Below are 14,900 nucleotides of genomic sequence, written 5' to 3' on the forward strand. Positions count from 1 at the left end.
AAAACAACCCATCTTTTTTTCCTTTGATCGTTAAATTCATCTTAATGATTTTCTCAGTGTTTGCAAGCTCTTCTTGGAGATAATCTTTATCGTGAGCCTTTCTCTTGGCTTCTTTTATGAGATTTACGATATCTGAGATCGGAGATTCTTCCACTTCTCTTGCAGTTAATGGCACGTACATATCGATATATGCATTACCGTAGTATCCATCGGGCAAAGGTGGATCCACAACGTCGCGGATTCCTACTGATAAACCCAAAACAGTGACTCCATCTCGATCCAAATTGAGAGCTTTAACTCTTGACTTCCACAAATAAGCTCCTATAACTTCGAAAGTAGTGAGAACCTCATTAGAGAATCCGTACTCTTTCAGTGTAGCTTCTTTCAATCTTCTTATGCTATCAGCTCTAATATTTATTTTCTCAGTTACCTTAAAACATTTATAAACAAGGACATAATTAAAATATTACCTTAGATTCAAAAACATATAGTTTTGTGCACATGCATACCCAATCATCCGTTGGTAAGTAGGGTGAAGCTGCCGTGTCGCCACCGGGAAGAAACGGAAGTTGATCATCGTCTTCCGGCTTCCCCACAAGTCTTTCTCTTTCCCAAACCGGTGTCAACTCTGGTTTCTTCTTACCGCCGGCCAACTCCGTTAAGGTACACATGATATGACCTTCTCCATATCCATCGCACATTGCATGTGTCATGGCCATCCCTAACACGAATCCTCCACATCCAAATAACTGAGAAAAATTAAATGATCCAAAAACCAAACCATATTTATTGAGAACTTGTTAGATATACATTTTTGGGATACCTTTTTCAAAAAAACCCCTTTTTGAACATTTTTAGTTTTACCCTCTTTTACACTATTACAATATGTTAAATTCATTTTTTTTTAAAAATTTAGGTTTGGGTTCTCTATTTTACATTTATGATATAGTTTTGAAGAGGTAAGATTTGGTATTTTGAGATAGGACTTAAAATTTATTCATTTTTACATAGAAAATGAGTATTTTTGAAAATGGACAAAATGAAAATAGATTTTTGAAAAATGACTTAGGAAAAATAGTATGTTTAAAAATTTCATTATTTTATTTACGGTTAAAATGGTTTTTAAATTAAAAAATCTGAAAAACTGAGTCCGAAATTAAGCTAAACAATAAATAAGATAGAAAAATTAGTTTTCATTTAAAACCAAGGATAACCAAAACGAAAAAAAAAACCGAATAATTCGAACCAAAATCGGGAATTAACACCTCAAAAAATATAAATGATTTGTGTACCTGCAAAGCAAAAGGTCGATAACCATCGTTCTCCACATGAAGTTCAGGCAAGAACTTCAAGGCCGTATCTGAGTCAATGTTCTCCAGATTATTCAAAGAAGAGAGCTCCACATTTTCAGTAGTAGCCACCGTGAAAGGCACACCACCTTCGTCGCCACCACAGCTCAATTTAAGCTTCCTGTCAGTCTCCTGCCGCTTCAAACTCCCTGACAGTGGATAGTAATACACAAGAAGATCGGACAAAGCCTCCCTAAGCAGAGATTCGGCGCTTGCATCATCATCATCATCATCAACAACGTTCTTGGCATTGAAAACGTAACATACCTTGTAAATGACGTCATTGTAAGAATCATTGTCAAGTGTTAAATTATTACGTGTTCAAGGCGAGAGGCATGAATGCTATCAGTGGTGTGGATGAATTCCGACTTATCTAAGGATGAAAGTCAGCCAGTCAAGCATAGACACCAGACGTCTCATGAAGGTACATCCAGTGTAAAAGGAATAAACTAGATCACCAAGATAATTTGAATATCTGAAAATGGCACCAGATGAGACAATTGAAGTTATCGGAAAGACTTACAAATATTATAAACTAGTGAAGAAAATGTTGAAGTGTCTGCCTGCAAAGTTATCTGCTATGTTGGTATGAAAGTTGCTAGTAACACTGACTCAATGAACTTTGTGGATTTAGTTGGGATTCTGAAGTCTAGGCGAACTTTCTATCTAAAATATAATGGCACTCGTTAACTAAACTAAGACTTGATGTAAATAAGTTGTACCCCAATAGAGTACCGCAAGTCTCACACACACTTGGTAGTATTTAACGACCAAATCATATAGACCAATTAAATAAGCACATAATAAACAATATATATTTAAATAAAGCTAGAATGCCATAAATTGCCTCTCCCAATCTTTTGAAGATGTATTGGTCTGTCTGAAATAGTTTCTGTATAATACAAGAAGTGATACAGGATTGTTGTTAGTTTGTGTGCATATAAAGTTTTTATAAGGTTTGAGAATAAAATATTGAAAGACGGTATGAGGATGAATTAAAGGAAAATTATTATTTTATTGGTTGATTAAATTGGAGTTTTACAAGAAAAAACAATAGCAAAATGAAAAAATGTTATTTCTTATAGAATTTGGAAATCTTCTCTTATGGTGATTAGGAAGTCTTGTTGGATATATAAGTAGGTGTTGGGCACGTCCTAGAGAAGGAAGATAGTTAAGCAAAAAGATAAATCTTATAAAGTTTTATGTGTTTGTGTGCGGCTTAGTTTCACGATTTGGTGCTTGTGTGATTAAATTTCTTTCTTCGTCGATTTCAAGTGTGTGTGAAGGTTGTTTCAAAGAACTGAAGTCTAGATTCAGTGAGAGTTAAGCCTAAAATTAGGTTATCTTGGTTTAAATAAAAGTTCTGTGTGAGTTTAGTTAAGGGTTCACGAATGTTACACGTGGAACCATATAGTAGAATTTGAAGAAGCAAATTATTCTACAGAAGCATAAATGGGTGACGTGGCTTCTTCTAAGATGTTTTATTTTGGGTGATGTAGATGGCTTTAGGAATTAGGAGTCTTAAGCTACTCCTTTTATTAGTAAATAATTCTAATTAAGTTATTCTAGTTGTCCGCGTGTGGTCAATAAGTTAGAAAACGGTTTAACATAGTAGTTTTATTAAGGCTTAGAGTGGTTGGTCCATATTGGTATGCTAAACTCCATACTGAACCTGAAGTATGCAGCAGTTTTAAAGCAGACCAAAAAATGCACACCGGTAGAAAGATTTTGGTATGCAGTTATTAATTTGTTGGTTGATATATTCAACACTCAATTATATGTTTATCATAAACCAGAATAACACAACATTTAACTTCAAGTGACATGATGAAAAACAAGATACCAGTAAAAAGAAGAACGTCACATATTTTTTATCTATTCGCGCCCAACACTTTCCTTATATCACGAATACAAGAGACTTACAAGAACAGAGGAGTCTCTCGCTGCTATGGTAAGAACATAAACGTAAGAAACATTTCCGAATCCACGAGTTGATCTGCTGTTAGAATTTTGAGTTCCCTTTTTTTTTAACTCACTATCCTCCCACTGCTGTCTAGAAGTAAAAGAGCCATCGCAATCTTGCATTTCATCATAGTTACCTTTTTCAACAAGTAAACTTACCAAACACAAGAATGTGAAACGTAGAAAAAAAAAACCAAAACCTTAACAAAACAGTCATGGAAATGAGATATCAACAAAGAAGCAGCGATACGTGTCTCTCTTGCAATAACTTTAGTTACAATCTGACCTTACGATCTCCTCGGCATGAAGGGGCATAAAAACTAGAGCAAAGTTTGCCTCCATGCTCATGTTGCAGAGATAGAGAAGGAGAAAAAGAAGAAGGAGAAGGCTAGCGAGTTTTGCCATTTCTTCAACAAATAAATGAGAAGAATTTGTTGCTATGAGTGATTTGAAGGAAGAAGCTGGAGTAGGATTTTGAAGTTTCTAAACAAGAGGCAGGAATTGGGTTATTTTCTTTTGAAGTTTGAAGCAGTCAGACTTTATTTGCATGGACATTACTTTAGAGAGTTTTTGAGTAGAAGTTTCTAGTGATGCAACAGTACCACTCTAGTTTTATTATTGTGATGCACTTTGACAAAAAACCAAAAAAGTCATCTCAAAAAAAGAATTGGTTCGAGGAAATAAAAAAGATTGGGAAACTTCTGAATGCTATATAATGATTTAGATATGACAAAGGAGAGACCAGAAAACAGAATACAAAGTCAAAGGTTTTTGCATATATGAAATGGAAACAAGAACATTGAGGTTGATCTAGAGGAGTATACCAAAATCTGGATAGGTTTGTCATTCAAGATTTTGGTCACTGGAGATTCTACTTTAAGCAAAGATGCTTTTGCAGGCTCCAGGAACTTCATTAGATAAAATGGCAAAGTAAGTCAGAAACAGGGAGAACAAAATCATCTTGTCAAGTTAGTAGTGATGTTACGAAGTAGGTTAGAGTGACCAAAAGAGTTTTAAATCCGGTTAGATTAATGTTTTTTACAAAACAGGTTCAATGTTTTAAACAAATTCAATTTACGAATATGTATGAGTACTTAACGAGATTTAGTGTGAGAGCAAACGCTTAACTGTGCTCCCTTCTCCAAAAGTGGAATCGTTGGCCAAACCATGTTCTGCTTTCCAGTTTACAAGGATTGTCCTCCTATCTCATATTCCTAAAAACTGAAACAGAGCAAAACGGAAAAACTATCTCATATTCCTAATTCACAGTTTTACTTTTTACCCTCCTTCCATTTCCAGAAGCGCGGCCGAGCTCTAGGATATGTTAATGGCTCAGGCGTTATATCAAAAACAAAAAAAGGCGAATTCTTTACGCTGCTGGTTCAAGCCCCTTTCGAGTCGTGTTCAAAAAGTTTTTCAAAGAACCAATCACGTCTCTGAATCTTCTGCTTCTTCTTCAATTACAGTTGGGAGCGATCCTTCTCTGCTGAAACCCGGGTTTAGGAACTTGGCAACAAAAGCCCATAGCTTATAAACATCCTCAAAGTTTGTCAAAAAGCTAAGAGAAGCTGTGACAACCTCAAATCGCACAAACCCATTTTTTCCACCGCGCTTACCAGCTTCTCTCTGAAGATGCAAAGAGCTATCTTCCTTGATCCTAGCGCCCCCACGGTGGTTTCTCGGAAGATCCATTATGCGTATGTGACTCAAGATACCAATACCAAGAGATACACCTTCTCTCTCAGCCAGTTTCAGAACAACTTCTGGACTTACAAACCCTTTGCTTTTATCTTTCACGTTGAAAGCAACCGCTGCTCCTCTTTCGTACTTTATCTTTGGGCCATAAATCTGCACAAGGTTCATGTATCTGCTGCTACCATCACTGCCTGATTCAGGCACTTTCAGCTGTAGCAAAGAGATCACAAGCCAGTTAATCAGAAATCTGAGCCTAGTTGTCGTTTTATTAAGACCTAACATATTCACATGATCAATATGGCTGCAAACAATCTCTGGCTCTCTTCTGTCCCAATCATCCTCATTTTGGTTTTCACCATCACTTTCGTCATACACACTGGCCAAAGAAGCTTCACCTTGGTCCAGACTATGACTGATACGGTCCATGTTAAATGAAACCCGTGTTCCTCTACTCGGTTGTTCATCTTCCACACCCAAAAGCCTCCCACCAGTACCCCTTCTCCCCAATAACCTAAACTCACCTTCTGTTTCTCGTCTAATTGCATTATCTTTCATCTCTGAAGAAATCTTGGAGCTTGAGCCATTTGATCCAAAACCAGATCCTGCGCGATAGACAATGTTACCGCAGTTTTCTTCCTGTATCTCTTGCATTTGGAGATTACTATTAGAGTTCCTCAGATTCCGTGATGGCGTTGAGTTTGTCTCCTGAGTAACTGACATAACTGCAGCATCAAACGAGAGGACATCTTTACCATCATACATAGGACTACTGTAACTCTTTGCTACCGGTTTTGGTGATTGACGTTTGCTGGTAAACCAAAACGGTGGCAATGGAGAGGCGATTTTATGGTGGTTCAAGTGACCTGCACGGTCAGACCCAAGCGGACTTTGACCCAAATCAATCCAAAACGAATTATCAGACGACTCATCTTCACTGAAAGCAGGGCTTTTCATCAACTCTCCAACCGAAACACTTTCATTTTCTTCAAATATGGTACTACTAGTCCCATCTCTATCAGAGGTATTATCTTCTAAAAGCTCTGTCTCAAACACATCCCTCACTTGAGCTGCAGTGTATGCACCAGAGAATACCGGCATCTGAGCACCTCTACGAGCAGCTACTGTGGTTGCCGCCGGTTTATCTCCGCCATATGTACCAAGCTCATGATCTTCAAGACCAACCAATCCGTCCAGACCATCTATCGAATCACTGAGATATAACGGATACTGAGGTGTGATCTTCACTATTCCTGATCCTGTTTTACCGGACTGACTCTGAAGATTACCCATCACCGACTTCTTAATCAACAGGCAACCAAAACCTGTAGGATCATGCCCAAATACCTTGTAGAAGGAGGTGATGATAAACTCTGGTCGAAACAATGATAAACCGAGCGAATCCATATCTTTGGGACCTAAAGAACCAGCGTCAAGCAACACATGCCAGTTGTTCTGCTGAGCAAGAGCCATCCACTGATAAGAGTACTTAGATCCAGTAACCCTAGACTGAGCAGGAAACACAAACAACCCAACCCCAGAATCCTTTTTCTTCCTCTTCTTATGAGACAAACGCTTCTTCAAATCCGTGGAACACAGCTTCAAAGTTGGCCATTTAAACCAAGCGTTATAAGCTTTTGCNCTCATATTCCTAATTCACAGTTTTACTTTTTACCCTCCTTCCATTTCCAGAAGCGCGGCCGAGCTCTAGGATATGTTAATGGCTCAGGCGTTATATCAAAAACAAAAAAAGGCGAATTCTTTACGCTGCTGGTTCAAGCCCCTTTCGAGTCGTGTTCAAAAAGTTTTTCAAAGAACCAATCACGTCTCTGAATCTTCTGCTTCTTCTTCAATTACAGTTGGGAGCGATCCTTCTCTGCTGAAACCCGGGTTTAGGAACTTGGCAACAAAAGCCCATAGCTTATAAACATCCTCAAAGTTTGTCAAAAAGCTAAGAGAAGCTGTGACAACCTCAAATCGCACAAACCCATTTTTTCCACCGCGCTTACCAGCTTCTCTCTGAAGATGCAAAGAGCTATCTTCCTTGATCCTAGCGCCCCCACGGTGGTTTCTCGGAAGATCCATTATGCGTATGTGACTCAAGATACCAATACCAAGAGATACACCTTCTCTCTCAGCCAGTTTCAGAACAACTTCTGGACTTACAAACCCTTTGCTTTTATCTTTCACGTTGAAAGCAACCGCTGCTCCTCTTTCGTACTTTATCTTTGGGCCATAAATCTGCACAAGGTTCATGTATCTGCTGCTACCATCACTGCCTGATTCAGGCACTTTCAGCTGTAGCAAAGAGATCACAAGCCAGTTAATCAGAAATCTGAGCCTAGTTGTCGTTTTATTAAGACCTAACATATTCACATGATCAATATGGCTGCAAACAATCTCTGGCTCTCTTCTGTCCCAATCATCCTCATTTTGGTTTTCACCATCACTTTCGTCATACACACTGGCCAAAGAAGCTTCACCTTGGTCCAGACTATGACTGATACGGTCCATGTTAAATGAAACCCGTGTTCCTCTACTCGGTTGTTCATCTTCCACACCCAAAAGCCTCCCACCAGTACCCCTTCTCCCCAATAACCTAAACTCACCTTCTGTTTCTCGTCTTATTGCGTTATCTTTCATCTCTGAAGAAATCTTGGAGCTTGAGCCATTTGATCCAAAACCAGATCCTGCACGATAGACAATGTTACCGCAGTTTTCTTCCTGTATCTCTTGCATTTGGAGATTACTATTAGAGTTCCTCAGATTCCGTGATGGCGTTGAGTTTGTCTCCTGAGTAACTGACATAACTGCAGCATCAAACGAGAGGACATCTTTACCATCATACATAGGACTACTGTAACTCTTTGCTACCGGTTTTGGTGATTGACGTTTGCTTGTAAACCAAAACGGTGGCAACGGAGAGGCGATTTTATGGTGGTTCAAGTGACCTGCACGGTCTGAACCAAGCGGACTTTGACCTAAATCAATCCAAAACGAATTATCAGACGACTCATCTTCACTGAAAGCAGGGCTTTTCATCAACTCTCCAACCGAAACACTTTCATTTTCTTCAAATATGGTACTACTAGTCCCATCTCTATCAGAGGTATTATCTTCTAAGAGCTCTGTCTCAAACACATCCCTCACTTGAGCTGAAGTGTATGCACCAGAGAATACCGGCATCTGAGCACCTCTACGAGCAGCTTCTGTGGTTGCCGGTTTATCGCCGCCATATGTACCAACGTCATGATCTTCAAGACCAACCAATCCGTCGAGACCATCTATCGAATCACTGAGATATAACGGATACTGAGGTGTGATCTTCACTATTCCTGATCCTGTTTTACCAGACTGACTCTGAAGATTACCCATCACTGACTTCTTAATCAACAGACAACCAAAACCTGTAGGATCATGCCCAAATACCTTGTAGAACGAGGTGATGATAAACTCTGGACGAAACAATGATAAACCAAGCGAATCCATATCTTTGGGACCTAAAGAACCAGCATCAAGCAACACATGCCAGTTATTCTGCTGAGCAAGAGCCATCCACTGGTAAGAGTACTTAGACCCCGTAACCCTAGACTGCGCAGGAAACACAAACAACCCAACCGCAGAATCTTTTTTCTTCCTCTTCTTATGAGACAAACGCTTCTTCAAATCCGTGGAACAAAGCTTCAAAGTTGGCCATTTAAACCAAGCGTTATAAGCTTTTGCACCTTTCTCTCTTGCAGTCTGAGCCATCCAATTCACAGACTGACTCTCGTGATCAAACATCGTCAAAAGCCGCTTATTCGTATGAAAAGGGTAAGATTCCGCAAGCAACCTAAACGCAGAGCCTCTACTCCCAGTGAAAACAAGACCATACTCACTCTCAGGGATATTTAGATAATCCATTATCCTAGTCTTGAGATCATGTTCCACAGTGCCACTCTCAGCTCCACCATAAAGCGCATGGTTACTCAAATTGGCAGTAATCTCAGATAAACTAAACGTACAAGAATCCCAATAATGCAAAGTCTGAAGATATGAAAAAAGCCCAAATCCACAGTAATCAAGACATACCTTGGAATCTAACAAGTGAGCATACTCATCAGATCTCAACTGATCAACTTTCTCAGAAGTCTCATACTTTGGATACATTGTAAGAAACTTGTTAAACGCTTCAAGAATCTCAGGTATATCATCTTCAGACTCAAAAGTGCGTTCAGCGGCTAAAGCAGTTGCCCGCAAGAACTCGCGTTGAGCGTGTAACCTAGCCAAGGATCTAGAACGACCCAAGCTCTCATCTTGATTATCATCTTTCTCAACTTCTTGAGATTTAAAGAGTGAACCATTCTCAGACGCTTCCTCAAGAGCATCTCTAAGCTTATCTTCATACAATTTCCGAAGCACTGAAGCTTTTCTTTTAACATCGATTGGTGAATCAGACCCATCTCCATCTCTTCTCCTGCTCTTACTCTTATCCAAGATCAGAGCAGCACAGTGATGAATTTGCTTCCACAGAGGAAAATGCATTAATCTCAATTTCAAAAAACCTTTCCTTTTTTTTTTAGCCCATAAGAACAAAAACCCCAACAAGTGAAGATCTTGAAAACAGATCAAAGAGAAGCCTCTAAAAACGGAAACTTTCACAAAACCCACAAAAATTAAACGAGTTTTACGGAAGAAATTTTCAAACAAACAATCCCAAGAGAGAGAACCCTCTAAGAAAAAACAGATCCCAGAACTCTTGTGAACCGAAGAAGAAGAAGAAGAAGAAGCTTAGCTTTTTTTCTGCTCTGTTTTTTTTTTTTTTCTGATTGTTTGGAAGATTAGAGAAGATGATAATAAATGCAAAGCTGACTCCTTTCACCACCAATCTCTCGTTTCATTTACTACACTCTCTCTCTCTCTACTCAGTGCGTTTCTCTCTCTCTTTCTCTTTACTTTTTCGGTCAAAAAAGGCATTGACTTTTTTTTTTTTTTCACAAAAGGAAAAGAGTAGTAGTGGTGGCGTTTTAGGGTTTTTGATAAGCTCTAATTATTTCAATTTTTTTCTGTAATCGTTTGATTTTTTTTTTCTTCCTATGAGTATGAAAGATACGTTAAGCTCATTTTATGCATTGTGAAATAGACAGTAAATAATTTTTATATAATTTTATATAAAAAAATTGTTTATTATTTAATTAGAGTAAAACAAAACAGAAATTATTTTTTATTAGATAAAACATTAACTTTTTTTGTCTTATTTTCTGCCCTGAAAAAATGTATGAATTAGTCAACTCTGCCAGTAATATGAAGTAATTTTTTTGGTGAAAAAAAATGAATCTCGAAAAAATATATATTTATAAGTTCTTTTTTGGTAACTTAGAATTATAATTAGATATACTGAATAATTGAAGATAAATTTTTGTAGTAAAATTTAAGAAGTAAAAGAGTGCATATTAAATATGTTGGGAGTGTTTGGGTAAGCAGACCAAAAATACATATGCGTATTAAATATATTAGGTTGAGAACAGTGGGAAGATTCTTGCTCTTTTTAGACTCCACATTTATGAAAAAAAAATTGCAGAATATTTATTCAAAAACAGCTTAAAGAATGTATACGTGTTATTATTAGCTTCTAATTCGGAACAAATTGACAATTACAAGTTATTTGAAATCACTTTATTAGTTTATTGGGTAAATTCTTTACGACATTTTTTCCAAGTATATTTGAAAGTACTTTTTGAATAGTAAAGTTTGGGAAAATTCGGTTCAGAGACAGTTCTTTATAATTTTGCTTTAATTTTAAAATTAAAACGAAAAATTAACAAATAATGAACTATATTATAAGTTTGAAAGTAACAAAATATTTATTGAGAGAAGAATCAAAACAAAAAGAAATCTAGAAACAAGTTAAAGAAGAATTAGAGAGAAACTTAAAGAGATAATTAGATTTCTCACAACTACATCTTTTTCTTCTACATGATTTTTATTTATAGAGGGAGAAGACAAAGAGAAGTTGAGGATAAGTGGTGGACAAATGTTCCAAGTGGTGTTTAATAAAAAAGGACACATGTTGTGATGGATACACACATATTTTACAACACTCCCCCTTGTATCCATCACTAGCGATGAATTACACACTGCCTCATTAAAAATATCATCATGGAAAAACTCAGTGGGATGAAAAACCATGACAAGGGAAAAAGAGTACATCAGTGTAAACTCCCCTTCGAAAAAAACTTCACAGATCTCGTAGATGCCGCATTCCAATATTATGAATATGTTTTCTGAATGTGGTAGTCGGAAGTGCATTTGTGAATAGATCTGCTGGATTGTCAAATGAGCGGATATGTTGGATATCAACTTCCTTCTTTTGCTCGAGTTCTTGAGTGTAGGAGAAAAATCTTGGAGGTATATGCTTTATTATGTCGCTCTTGATATAACCTTCTTTGATTTGGGCGACACAAGCAGCATTGTCTTCAAATAATGTTGTTGGCCCTTTACTGGTGACTATTCCACTCGATTCTTGTATGTGGTTAGTCATTGATCTGAGCCAAACGCATTCCCTCGATGCTTCATGAAGAGCAATTATTTCTGTATGATTTGAGGAAGTGGCGACCAAAGTCTGTTTCTATGAGCGCCATGAGATTGAGGTTCCTCCAATTGTGAAAACATATCCAGTTTGGGATCGGGATTTATGTGGATCTCATAAATATCCTGCATCTGCAAAACCAACTAGACCAACCAAAGAGATTCTAGGATAGAATAATCTCAAGTCAATCGTACCTTGAAGATAACGGAGAAGTTTTATCCCATTCCAATGCCTGCGAGTAGGAGATGAGTTGTATCTTGCAAGTAGATTCGTAGCAAATGCAATGTCCGGTATAGTGCAATTTCAAGATACATAAGTCCAACGATAGCACTCATATAAGGTATTTCGGGACCAAGTATTTCCTCTTTGTTTTCACAAGGTCTGAATGGATCACTATCGACATTCAGAGATCTATTTACCATTGGAGTACTCAAAGGAGTCGCTTTGTCCATATTAAAGCGCTTTAAAATCTTTTTGTATAATTTGATTGATGCACAAATATTTCATCTTGGAAATGCTCTATTTGAAGCCCGAGACAGAATTTTGTCTTTCCAGGATCTTTCATTTCAAACTCTTCTTTCATATGAATTCTTGTATCATCAATCTCCTTTTGAGTTCCAATTATATTTAGATCATCAACATATACAACAATGATCACAAATCCCGATGGAGATTTTTTTATAAAGACGCATGGGCATATTTCATTATTAACATACCTTTTCTTCAATAGGTATTCGCTTAAGCGATTATACCACATGCGCCCAGATTGTTTTAATCCGTAAAGTGATCGTTGTTATTTGATCGCACAAATTTCATTAGACTTAGATTCTAATGCCTCAGGAATCTTAAACCCTTCTGGGATTTTCATGTATATATCATTATCCAATGATCCATATAAATATGTTGTCACTACATCCATAAGGTACATTTCTAAATTCTTAGAAGCCGTTAGACTCATTAAGTACCTGAATGTAATTGCATCCATGACCGGAGAATATGTTTCTTCATAATCAACTCCAGGCCTTTTGCAACAAGTCGGGCTTTATATCGTGTGATTTCATCTTTTTAATTTCTTTTTCGCACAAATACCCACTTGCAACCAACAGGTTTACATCTTTAGATGCAGTGACAAGAGGTCCAAAGACATTTCTTTTATTGAGGGAGAGCAACTCAAGTTGCATAGCCTTTTTCCATTTCTCCCAATCAGGCCTATGTTGGCACTCTGATACGGACCTTGGCTCTGGATCATCTTTTTCATGATCGAGCTCTTTAGATACAATAAAAGATAATATACCGTTATCATCATCGATTTCATCTCTAGCCCATAACATTCCATCTTGAGCATAGTTAATAGAAATCTCATATTTTTCTGTATCATCCTGAGGACTTTTTTCTTTATTTGGTCCTTCTTGAACCTTTTCATCTCCCATTTTCTTTTTCTTTCGGGGATTTTTATCTTTAGAGCCCATTGGCCTCTCCCATTTCAATTGAACCTTAGGTTCATTAGCTTTGCTTCCATCGAGTTCCTCTCTAGGAATTTCAACTCTTGATGGTGCATTTGCAGCAGGGATATATGACTTTGTCACCCTTTTTGTATCTATGAACGCATTTGGTAATTGATTTGCCAATTTTTGTAAATGTACAATTTTCTGAACTTCCAGTTCACATTAATTTGTAGGGGGATCAAGATATATCAGAGATGGTGTATACCATGTAATATCTTTTGGTACTTGTTTACTTCCTCCCCCTAACGCTGGAAATTCATCTTCATTAAAATGGCAATCGGCAAAACGTGCCGTAAACATATCACCAGTTTGTTGTTCAAGATATCGAATTATACTCGGTGATGCATAACCGACATATACACCCAATCTCATTTGTGGCCCCATTTTTGTTCTTTGCGGTGAGGCTATGGAAACATAAACCGCACATCCAAAAATACGGAGATAGGATATGAAGATGCTAATTGTAAAGGGGATATATATTATATGCGCTTGGTCGTAATTGGACCAATGCCGCAACATGCAATATAGCATGACCCCATATAGAAATTGGGATTTTTGTTCTCAATATTAACGGTCTAGCAATGAGTTGTAGCCGTTTAATATAAGATTCAGACATGCCATTTTGTGTATGAACATGAGGAACCAGATGCTCAACATCGATTCCTATTGACATACAATAGTCATTGAAAGCTTGTGAAGTAAATTCATCAGCGTTATCAAGTCTGACTTTCTTTATGGCATAATCAGGGAATTGAACTTTCACCTGGTTATTTGGGCAATAAATTTTGTGAAGGCTGTGTTTCGTGTTTTCAATAGACACACATTTGACAATCTACTAGATGTGTCAATCATTACCATAAAATAACGAAACGGCCCGCATGAAGGGTGGATAGGTCCACATATATCACCATGTATTCTCTCCAAGAACATTGGTGATTCATTCCCAACTTTGGCTGGTGATGGCCGAATTATGAGTTTTCCTTCAGAACATGCATCACATGAAAATTCATCATATCTAAAAATCTTTTCATTCTTCAATGGATGGCCATTGGAATTTTGCACAATTTTTCGCATCATGACTGAACCAGGATGTCCAAGTCTTTCATGCCATATCTTAAATGTACTAGTAAACTTAGAGTTTACTGTTACATAAGATGCAAAACTATTTATTTATCTGCAATACAATCTAGAGGATAACATTGGCAATTCTTCCAATATATGTTTCTCCTCAGATGTTATGCAAAGATATTCAATGTCGTTCTTATTCAGAGTCTCTATATGATATCCATTTTTTCAGATATCTCTGAAACTAATCAAGTCTCTATATGAAATATTTTTTCAAGTTTCTATTGAGTGCGTTGTAGCACTGTCTGCTAGACACACATCTCCATCCTCAATCTCAAAATTTGACATTTTCTGAGATAAAGTATTTATAAAATAAACATTAATGAAATAACAAAAAATCTTACAAAAAAAACTTATTATATATTACAATAAAACTATTATCCAAAAAGACATTTTATAAATATAAAGTACATATCAAACTATGACAAAGCATATTATGGCATTTGAGCCTTATTCGCATGATTTTCCGTTTTCATGATCAACGAAAAAATCTGCTATATCAAGATGGGGTTCATCGTTTAGGCCATGGAAAGAAGGTCCAGCTTCTTTATAGATGATCTTGGTCTCAACATCCCTTTCTTTTGCCTTTTGGGATGCTTTGTACAGATCGGCCAAATGTTTTGGAATACGACAGGTCTGATACCAATGTCCTTTCATGTCGCATCTATAACAAGTACTTTCACCTTGTTTCTTTAAAAC

At 37.2% G+C, this 14,900-nt stretch overlaps 3 protein-coding genes across 3 annotated transcripts in view; all 3 read right to left on the bottom strand.

Moving 5' to 3' along the window:
• The window catches only part of LOC104704990 (spermidine sinapoyl-CoA acyltransferase-like), a gene marked incomplete at its 5' end in the record, with an annotated part of 8,651 nt that extends 6,996 nt beyond the window's left edge, over positions 1–1,655 (bottom strand). Inside the window, 3 exons of the mRNA XM_010420984.1 lie at positions 1–430; positions 510–749; positions 1,266–1,655. The exon at positions 1–430 is cut by the window's left edge and continues 12 nt beyond it. Coding sequence (XP_010419286.1) covers positions 1–430; positions 510–749; positions 1,266–1,655 — 1,060 coding nt within the window. The remainder of the gene's footprint in view (positions 431–509; positions 750–1,265) is intronic.
• On the bottom strand, positions 4,311–6,650 carry LOC104704991. Its single transcript, XM_010420985.1, has one exon. The coding sequence runs from the start codon at positions 6,648–6,650 to the stop codon at positions 4,740–4,742; it is 1,911 nt and encodes a 636-aa protein (XP_010419287.1). The 3' UTR covers positions 4,311–4,739.
• Positions 6,652–9,911, bottom strand: LOC104702877. The gene has a single exon (XM_010418797.2). The coding sequence runs from the start codon at positions 9,525–9,527 to the stop codon at positions 6,825–6,827; it is 2,703 nt and encodes a 900-aa protein (XP_010417099.1). The 5' UTR covers positions 9,528–9,911; the 3' UTR covers positions 6,652–6,824.

Source organism: Camelina sativa, chromosome 7 (assembly GCF_000633955.1).
Source record: "Camelina sativa cultivar DH55 chromosome 7, Cs, whole genome shotgun sequence".
Lineage (NCBI taxonomy): Eukaryota > Viridiplantae > Streptophyta > Magnoliopsida > Brassicales > Brassicaceae > Camelina > Camelina sativa.

Bases quoted from the DNA above. Each gene is read 5' to 3' on its own strand.
- LOC104702877 (XM_010418797.2), bottom strand. From the start codon at position 9,527: ATGCATTTTCCTCTGTGGAAGCAAATTCATCACTGTGCTGCTCTGATC.